Consider the following 10,426-nt stretch of genomic DNA (forward strand, 5'->3'; position numbering starts at 1 on the left):
CTGGACCACCAGGGAAGTTCCTGGATCATTCCTGTAGAAGGGTTAAAGGCTTTGGGATTGTTTAGCTTGAAGGCAAGAAAGCAGAGGTAAGACGTAACTCATTTCATTATACTTAAATGAAAAGTAGAACATGGGGAGGTAAGCTGGAATTGGTACAGGGAGAGTTTGCTGTTGTTTTCAACCTTTTAAAATAGTGAAGTACAGCACATACCTACAGAAAGGTACATAAAGCGTCAGTGTATAACTTAATGAATTATTGGAGAGCCATATGTGTGGCCAAGTCAAGAACTAGAACATCACCAGCACCCAGAGCATTCCTTCCCAGGCAAAACCCCTCCTCCCTCCCTAGAGATAACCACCATCCTGTCTTTTATGCAGTGTATACTATAGTTGTTTTGCCTGGTTTGGGACTTTATGTAAGTGGAACTATGTATATGGCTTCTTTCACTCAGTGTCATGTTTAGATAATTAGCCACTTTGGTGCATGTGGTTATAGTTCTTTCATTTTTGCTGCTGTATAATATTCTATCATAGGCAAATGCCACCATTTATCCATTTTCCTTTTGATGAACATTTGGGTTGTTTCAGGTTGGGAGCTATTATGAATAATGCAACTACCAATTTCTTGTATGTGTATCCTGGTCTAGGAGTGGAATTGCTGAATTGCAGGGTGTGTACATTCACACCTTTCCCAGGTTTCCTGTGGTGACTAGGAGCTGCTCTGCTTTCCCCCCTGCTCTGAGCAGATGGTTAATGTGCCTGTTTGACGGATGGACAGTAACTCACTGAGGCTTTGCTGTGCATTTCCCTAACATGATGCGATTGAGCACTGTTTCTTACGTGTGCTGATATTTTTAATTTCTTCTTGTGACATTCCCGTGTCACTGTTTTGCCCGTTGTTTTTTCTACCGAGCAGTCGGTTATTCAATCAACTAACTATAACTCTGAAGGTCACTATGCAGGGGATGTGGGGATGTTCCCTGACCCAAGGAGTAGACTTTACAGATCTAAAGGCAGATACATAAACAAGTAGTTCATAACATTGTGATAATCGTTGACGCATCAGTCTTCTCCACTAGGCTGTCTGTTAGCTGAAGGGACAGGACTTTTATTTGTGTCATGTCCTCAGTGCTTTACACAGTATCTGGCACACATTAGGTGCTTAGTAAAGTCTCTGTTAAATGAATGAATGAGGAATTTTTGGAGGATGGTGAAAGTGCTCTAGTAGGGTTAAGTGTTGAATAAGAGAGAAGCACAAAATAAGGAACCACGAATTGCACCCACTCCCCCACCCAGAGTGGGGCAAACTTCCCTAGGAGGTAATATTTGAAGCAGATCTTGAAAGACTTTCACCAGAAGCAATGGAGGAAGTACATTCAAGGCAAAGGAATAGAATGTGCAAAGGCATGGAGAGGGAAAGTACATGCCACACTAGAAATGAGAAGTTGGGGAGGGGGGCTAACACTTAGAGTGAATGGAGTGAGAGGACAGTGAGAGAGGGCATCGGCTGGAGACAGTGCTGTGAAGGGACTGCCTTGTATGTCTCATAAGCAGTTGTCGACAAAAAAATGCACAACCTAAAAGTTGAGAGTCATGTTTTATTTGGTGGACAAAACTGAGGACTTAAGCCCAGGACACAGCATCTCAGATGACTCTGAGAGACTGCTCTAAAGAGGCAAGGGAGGGAGCCAGGATATATAGGAGTTTTTGCAACCAAGACCAGGTAGTCGCAACATCAACAGATTACTGTTAATTAAAGAAAAACAGATATATCCTGTGTTTTCTTATCCTGAGTGTCCCTCAGGGCTCACCGTCGTGGTGGCTATAATATGATGGCTTGATGGCTGCAACATCCTTTGTTTACTGATATGGCAGGCAATATTTTTCATTCACACAGTGGGGATAAAATTGAAATTAAATACAGAAAAAGAAATTTCTCACAGATGGGGGAGGGGAGCTGTTGAGCAATAGAATTGATCTACAGAATCTTTTCCTAGACATCTTGGACAAAACAGAGCAGATATATAAGCCTGATCATGAAGTCCATTGATAACAAAAGTTATCTTTTGGAAAGCCATGGTGTAACCTGAGCAAGTGTAGAGTGACTCCGCAGTCAGACCTGGATTTAGCAGCAGCATGGTCCCAGTGGAGCCTCCATTTCCACATCTGTAATTTGGGAATAATGCCTACCTGGCAGAGGTGTTGTGAAGATTAAGGAGATAAGGTGGGTCTTCCCTGGCGGTCCAGCGGTTGACTCCGCACTTGCACTGCAGGGCGCACTGGCGCGTCCACAAAAAAAAGAGAGAGAGATCAGGCCTGTAAAGGATTTGACCCTTGCCTGGATGGTGGATGCTGAAAGGTGGGATGCTTTTATGATGTAGATCCTTTACTGTTCAGTTGCTGGTATCATTATCTTGCTACTATATACTGGCTGTTAAGTGGTCGCGTCAGTTAATATGCTAGAGTATGAGTAAAGTCCACAGTGAGGACGTTAGTCATCTGAAGAGTTCGCCACCCCTCCCCCCCCACCCCGCACTGCCACATTAGAGATACAAGGTCACGTTAGTGTGGACCTGGGAGTAAGAGGACAGAACCTCAGGCTGTTTCTCCAGCGCTAGGCTTCGCAGGGTGGCTTTGTTCTCAGTTTGCTTTATCCCATGTATTCCTGAGAAGGCCATGAGGGGAATAAAGAGCTCAGTTTTTATAGCTGTTTTCCTAAAAAAGAGTATCTTGCCCAGTTCTCATGCAAGGAAGGGATTAAACTTGTTACCCGCGTGAAACCGGATGGCTTACGCTAGCTTTGCCCAAGCCCCGCCCCTCGGCCAAACTTTCCAAAGAGGGAGGTCCTTCTGAAGAAACGAAAGTGAAATTGAACCGGAGCCATTTCACAACCCTGGTCCCCGCCTGCCTGGGCTTGTCCTAATTCCAGAGGCGCCTCTTGTGACTTGGAGGCCGACGACCCGCGTTGGTAAGGGTCCCCTTCGGGGAGGGTCACGGCGAGCGGACACCTGGACATGCCTCGGGCGCGCCATGGACCCGAGGCAGGTAAGCCGCTGGGGTCAGAGCCCAGAGCGGGCCACCTGCAACTTGCTCACCCTGGCTCATCGTATACCTCCCTACGCTCCTGTTTTCATGCATGACATATGCGCGTTGTGTGTGTGTGAGAGAGAGTGAGAGAGAGAGAGAGAGTGTGTGTGTATGTGTTTTCTTGCCAAACAAAATTTATGTTCTAGGAATTTAGGAATTTGTATCTTGCTAATTAATTGTGTCGAGCGAGGCGTGGAAGAGGGTTTGTTGGGGAAATTGCACTCCCCTCCCCCCTTCTGAGGAACAAGGCCTGAGCCCAGGTCAAGACAGTTCCCCTCTGCTTTTCTGCTAGGACCCCACGGCTGCCCACGCCTCCTTTAGCCCCACTTGGACAACATGCTTTACTTTTAGCGTCTCTGCTCCTTCTTAACCTGTAGGAGAAAGTTTATAGTGGCTTTATTCATTATCTCCAAAAACTGGTATATCAATATAATGGAAAACTGCTCGGCAAAAAAGGGCAGGAACTATTGCTATATGCATCAACATGGACAAATTTCAGATTCATGATGCTAAGCAAAAGAAGCTGGACTCAAAAGACTGCATACTGTATGAATCCATTTAGATGACATTCTGGAAAAAGCAAAGCTAGAGAGACAGAAGACAGATCAGTGGTTGACAGGGGCTGTGTGTGGGGAAAGGAATTGATTGCAAAGTGCATGAGAAAACGTTTTTGGGAAATGGGAATGTTCTACATCTTGATCTGAGTGGTAGTTATAAGGCTGTGTGTGCTTTGACTCTATATGGTCAAAACTCATAGAATTATACACTAAACAGAATATATTTTACTATATGTAAATATACCTCGATTTTAAATATATATAAAGTATATGTACACAAGTACATATATATGTGTGTGGTATGTATACATACATATGTGTGTGCATGTGTATATATAATTTTCCTTTCTTTAAAAGGATTAGGGACACCTGACTTACAGGAAAAGTATTTCTTTATGCAAACCAATATATTACCCTTTGGAGCCCATGTGGTAGAGGTGGGGCGCTTGTCTCTTAATCCTAAATATATGAGAATAGATTAAAGTGAAATTTTGCAGAGCAGTGAATGTTACGTGGCTTGTTACATAGCTTGTATAGTACGTAGGCATGAAGTTGGGTGAGTGGAGATGTTGAGGGATTTAGGAATGATCACCATGGAGGTTGGTTTCTCACTTTCTTGGCTCTCACCTGCCATTCAGTGGCTCTCCTCCAAATGGCTGTTCTCAAGTGGTGGTTTGGCTTGGTTTCGCTTTTAGGAGATTTTAGGGTGTATAAAGAAAAAAATTAATAATCTCCCTCTAATTTTTCCCTAAAATAACTATTGTTAACAAATTCGTGTATCCTTTTGAGTCCTGTGAACCAGGCACCCACTGTCTGTACTCACATATACCTCAGCCCCAAGTGGGGGTAGGGGGGTTGTGTGCAGCGAGAGGAGAAGAAAAGAGATGGAATACGTGTCTAGCAATGTCTTGTTCGTGCAGACATTGGTTCAGGATCAGCTTTGTTCCAGGTGCTGCCTTAGGTGCTAGGGATGCAAAGATAGCTGAAGTGTAGTCCTTGTCCCCCAGGGGCTTACTGTCAAGTTGACTGCAGCCCCCCATCAATACTGCATGGGGAATATTAATAGTGGAGAGCTGAGAATAATTTCTAGGGTACCTAATATTGTTAATCACCTTTCAGACACACTACAATCTATATGTGCCATTAAAAAAAATCAGTAGCTATGATAAAAGGTAAAGTAAGTGGTGTAACAGGTGCTGGATGGGAGTTCAAGGAGAGGAAACTCTCATGGGGGCGGCGGAGGGTGGAGGGGAGTCGGAAGTCTCCTGAAGAAGGTGGCAGTTAGAGAGATCTGTAGTGAGTTGTCATAGGTGGCAGTAAGGGGAAAAGCAGGCACATTGCACTGGAGTGTAGAGAGATGGAAAGATGAGAGGCACTTGTGGTAGCCCATGTGAGAGGTAATGAGGGTCTAGAACTGGAAAAAGACATGTTTAAGAGAAAAGATAGAGGTGGTAGACAAGATAGGACTTGGCACCCACCTGATGAGGTGTGAGAGATGAGGGAGGGAGGGAGGAAGGCAGGCAGGCAGGCAGAAAAGATGATCAGGTTTCCAGCCTTAATAACTCAGGAGAATGCTGCCATTAACAGTAATAACAGTGAGAGAAGGGGCTGGATTGAGGGAAAAGATTAATTTAGTTTAGAATGTGTGGCGTTTGGGTAATGGCAGGATATCTAAGGGGACAGACAGATCGTCTAGGCATTTGAAAATTCAGGTCTTAAGCTTCAGCACAGGTGGTAGCCAGGCCATTGGAGGAGAATTTTTAAAGAAGAGAGCTCAATCCACATTGAGTCAGCACATGTTTGTTGTACTGAATTGACCACCAAACGTGTGAAAACCTAACAGAAGTTCAAGAGCAGGAAGTTAGCGTGGTGAGGCGGTGTCCTCCTCCAGCACCATTTGGAACCTTTGGAACAGAAAAAGGGGACAGCAGGCCTTGGGTGGTGAAGGGAACTGACTATGAGATCCAGGCTGAATGAGGAGGTGTGTGAAGCCAGAATGGAGACAAACCAGGAGTGGCTGACCTGCAGCTACAGGGGTGGAGGTAGAAACACAGAGAAGTTGTTGGCTGAGAAGAGCAAGAGTCTGCAAACGGGGGCCTGCGGGCCAAGTGCAGCCTTCCCCTTGGTTTTGTAAAAGGAAGTTTTACATTTTGCCTGTAGCTGCTTTTGTGCTACAGTTGAATGCCCCTCCGGCCCTTTACAGAAAAAGTTCACTGACCCTGGAAAAGTTTCAGGGTTTGAGGTTTGATAGTGGCCCGGCTCAAGTGACAGTGAGATTGAATGAGGAGCCGCACAAGCCACTTGTGTGGCTGAAAGGTGGAGGTGGCCATCATTGGAGCCGCACTAAGGAGATGTGCAGCGAGCGTGCTGTGAGCTTGACCAGCAAGAGCGCTAAAATCCCCTCATTGTGACGGGGCGCAGGGGTTGAGGAGTAGAAGGCTGAAGTTATTGAAGAAAGGGACGCAGCTGCCTGCAGGTCCCTGTAGCCTTCAGGAGAATCAGACAAGGGGAATGTGAGCAAGAGGAATCATTGTTCCTAGATATGCAAGCCCTGGGGACGGGCAGCAGGGTATTTACTGACACCCCCAGGGCCCCTTTTGTCCTTAGAAAAAAGACACATGGTTCTCGTCCTTCAGTGTGGTGCCCAGGCTTGGAAGGGACACTGGGCACTTCTACCCAAACCACCAGGCTCCCCTGGCTGTGCAGAGTTGGCAGCGTCTATTCCTGGATACCTCGGCCCTAGCCTCCCACACCCCTTTAGCTACTTCCCAATAGCCGCTTCCACAGCGTGTCTTTAGAACCCGGTTCTGTAGGTCACAAGCTACGCCATCTTCTCTCAGACCGCCGCCCGTTCACCAGAACGGCGAGCACCGTGACTCTACACGTCTTGCTTCCTGCTCTTCCATCTCTTCCCGCTGTCAGGTCCACAGGTAGTACTTATGAGGTGGGCGGGCCACCCTAGCTAGGTCACAAGCCCACGTCTCACTTGCCTTCTCAGCTTATTAGGAATCAGGTGCAGCCCTCACACCCACCCCAGGCAGCGGGGAGGGACAGGCTCGCCGCTGCAGTCCCAATTCACTTTCTTTTCCATCTTCTTGTTCTGCAGGGGTGTTCCCTCAACAGATACCAAACCCATCCCGTTCAAGGCTATGAGCACAGCAAGCTCAGACACCAGCAGCCGGGGCTGGGATCTTATCCTAATAGTTTCCAGCTCCAGCAAATAGAGTTTCTCAAGGGGCAACTCCCAGAAGCACCCCTAATTGGAAAGCAGGCACCATCACTGCCACTGTTCCTTCCTGGACTCGGGCCAAGGTTTCCAGGACCACCTGCCAGAGGCGGGTACCTTCAGATCCCGGGTGTCCCCAGGGGCGTGCCTCTCAGAAGTCAGGTGCTCCCAGGAGGGTTCCAGCATCCTACCCCACGTGGCTGGGTTCAGCCATGGAGAGGTGTTGATAGGCTCTCCTCACGTTTCCAGGAACTGACTATCAGCCAGAATCAGGAGCAAAGGATCTTAGAGCTCTTGAAGGAGCTTGGGGAAGGGAAGGCCACCACAGCGCTTGATCTGGCCAGGAAACTCCAAGCCCAAAAGAAGGAAATCAATCAAGTTTTATACTCTCTGGCAAAGAAGGGTAAGCTGCATCGGGAGGCAGGAACGCCCCCTTTGTGGAGACTTTCAGTTCCGGTTCAGGCTCGGAACCAGCCCAGCCAAGTAGCGAGAGCAGACAGTCATAGCCAGGGAGCTCCAAGCTCAGACTTCAGTTTGGAAACTGAAGACAGAAGCCTCACATCTGGCTTGGAAGATCCTCCTGAGCCTCTCGACATGGCTGAGATCAAGGAAAAGATCTGCGATTACCTGTTTAATGTGTGCAACTCCTCTGCCCTGAATTTGGCTAAAAACATTGGCTTCACCAGGGCCCGAGATGTGACTGCCGTGCTGATTGACTTGGAAAGGCAGGGGGACGTCTACAGGCAAGGGACAACCCCTCCCATATGGCATTTGACCGATAAGAAGCGGGAGAGGATACAGATCAAGAGAAACACGAACAGCGTTCCGGAAACCACTCAAGCTGCTATCCAGGAGACCAGAAAAATCGCAGAGCTCCCCACCTGCAACTTACCTGCGTCAGATGCCTCAAACAGCATGGACACCACAGAAAAAGTGGAGAATGGGCAGGAACCCATCATAAAGTTAGAAACTAGGCAAGAGGTCACACCAGAACCAATAAAACTGAAACCACCTGTTCATGACAATGGCCCCTCCAAAACAGGGTATGTTGACTTTGAAAATGGCCAGTGGGCCACAGATGACATCCCAGATGACTTGAATAGTATCCACGCGGCACCAGGTGAGTTTCGAGCCATCATGGAGATGCCCTCCTTCTACAGTCATGGCTTACCACGGTGTTCACCCTACAAGAAACTGACAGAGTGCCAGCTGAAGAACCCCATCAGCGGCCTGTTAGAATATGCTCAGTTCGCTAGTCAGACCTGTGAGTTCAACCTGATAGAGCAGAGTGGACCACCCCATGAACCTCGGTAAGAGACCACCCAGGATTTGTGCCTAAGGTTGGGGTCAGGCACTCTTGCTCCTGAAGGAGTCTCTGCTGACTCGTGAGCAGTGCCAGTTGGTGGCCCCTGTCTTTTCCCTCTTTTTTCCTGCCTGTGGGCTGAATCACCCTTGTCTGGCCCTTCCTCCACATCTTGAGCAGGGAATGTAGACCTCGGCCCAGCCAAAATCTTGGCTGAGCAAGGGGGAGGTTGGCAGCCTTGGCTAAAATGAAGCTTCTTTGGAGATGATTAGCTGCCATGCATCAAGGTTATGCCTGCCTCCTAAGGCCAGAGGTAATGAAGACTTGACGCCCTTCCCGCTCCCTTCCATGTGCCGTCCTCCCTCCCCCCGAGCTGAGTCCCCCAGGGGGTGCAGGAACAGGTGGGTAGTGGCAGTCTGCACACAGAGAGTAAGGGTGGGTTGTGCTGCTAAGTAGCAGAGGGTCCAAACCGCACATCCCCACCCCCTCCTGCTCAGCTCCCGTAGGGAGAGGATGCTGTAGAGTGCACGGCTGCCTGCCTGTTGAAGGTGGTGGTTCTAATTTTACACACCGCCTCTGCACAGATGGGTGGGCTAGCACTTGCTACTGCTCCTAAGCTGTGAAATCAGAAATTACCTCACTCAGACAGCTGGCCCGGCCCTGCACCATAGGCTCTTCCAAGCCAGCGGACAGATTGAGGAAGACAGGTGGGCCCAGGAGCTGCTGCAGGGCCTAGCGGAGAGCTGAAACCACTGCAGCTGAGTGACTGCTCGCCAGGGAGGCCAGCAGAGAATCCCACTAACCTTTACATTAACCGTAGCCTGGTGTCTGAGGGTAAAGGATTCCCGGCGGTGACCCTTCCTCCTTATTCTGTCTTCATGACACTGAGATGGCATTGCAGGAGAGCTGTTAAGAGGAGGGGGTGCGTCTGTCCAGAAGCTGACAGGGCCAGGACTGGTGTGCTTCTGTCTGGGGTAGAGACTGGATGGCTGTCATTCTCTTTCTTCTCCCACCATCCCCCTTCCCAGAGTTGGGGAACAGCAGTGGGTTTTGTGGTTAACTTTTCTTTGGACTCCAGCTATAAGAAACATTGATGCCATGCTCAAATATTTCAGAAGACCCAGGAAATAAGAAATTTGACCTACTTTTCTAAATGAAATCCCAGATTGAGCAAAGAGCTGAACAAATATGAAAGCTTGAACAGAGGCTGTCTAAGCTAAGTCCAGGGGCCTAGAACAAATGCTTTTTGGTTCTCTGCGTAACAAGGGGAAATTCCTTTCATCTCAGGCATCAGACAAATAGAGCTGTAGGATGACTCAAAAGAAACCATGAGAGTGGTGTATCTCTGAGGGTAGGTTGGGGATGAAAATAGGCCCCCAAAAGGGGCAGGTATCTGATCCCTGTAGCTGTCTGGGGAGTGTGAGACTGCACTGTAAGAAGCCTTCGCTTTCCTTAGGAGCTGCCCTTGAGGTGGCCAAGTCTACCACCATTGCTTTAGGGTAAAGGCTCTTTGGTTGCTAACAAGACTGTAGTGGTGATTTTATAGCTCATCATTTTTTGTACAGACTTGATCTTAATTCATTGCTAAAAGATAGTGGGTTTCCCTTGAGCTAGTTTCCTATCACCTGTGGCTATGTTTGCTCTAATGAGCTTGGAGAGAGAGTCACTGGCTGCTTTGTTTCCAAAAAAATAGGAAGAGGCTGAGCCTCCAAAGGGACAGGAGTCCCTTGGCCTATCCTCCATCTCCTTCACAAGTCAACAAGCCCCTTAGTGTAGCAGGAAATTCCAGGGTGAAGATCTCTTTGGAGAGGGCAGAAGGGATGGCCTAGACTAGTGTTCACACATCTAATCACTTTCCATCAAGATTTAAATTCCAAGTTGTCATCAGTGGCCGAGAGTTTCCCCCAGCTGAAGCTGGCAGCAAGAAAGTGGCCAAGCAGGATGCAGCTATGAAAGCCATGACAATTCTGCTTGAGGAAGCTAAAGCCAAAGACAGTGGAAGATCAGAAGAATCATACTACTGTTCCTCGGAGAAAGAATCAGAGAAGGTAGGTGTCCTGCCCTCTGGGAGGACATCAGTTCACTCTCCCAGTCTGTGAAGTATCAGAACTTCATGTGACCCTCTTGAAACAATCTCAGCCTACCCAGCCCACTGTCTCAGAGTCAGCTTCCCACTCTCTCCTCTACCCTGCCTCACCAGCCCACCTTTCCCATACCCAGCTCCCCTTCTCATACCCAGCTCCCCTTCTAGTG

The 10,426-nt window shown here is 48.2% G+C and overlaps 1 protein-coding gene across 4 annotated transcripts in view; it reads left to right on the forward strand.

Moving 5' to 3' along the window:
- Positions 1 to 10,426, forward strand: part of ADAR (adenosine deaminase RNA specific) — a 39,684-nt gene that overhangs the window by 15,302 nt on the left and 13,956 nt on the right. For 3 of the 4 annotated variants that reach the window (XM_060298749.1, XM_060298758.1, XM_070044299.1), the window contains one exon: positions 6,751 to 8,180. In XM_060298749.1, the coding sequence (XP_060154732.1) occupies positions 6,751 to 8,180 (1,430 nt within the window). Of the gene's footprint in view, positions 1 to 2,904; positions 3,046 to 6,750; positions 8,181 to 10,426 lie in introns of those variants that run through there. The other variant, XM_060298754.2, reaches the window with a different exon arrangement.

This window comes from Globicephala melas, chromosome 1 (genome assembly GCF_963455315.2).
Source record: "Globicephala melas chromosome 1, mGloMel1.2, whole genome shotgun sequence".
Lineage (NCBI taxonomy): Eukaryota > Metazoa > Chordata > Mammalia > Artiodactyla > Delphinidae > Globicephala > Globicephala melas.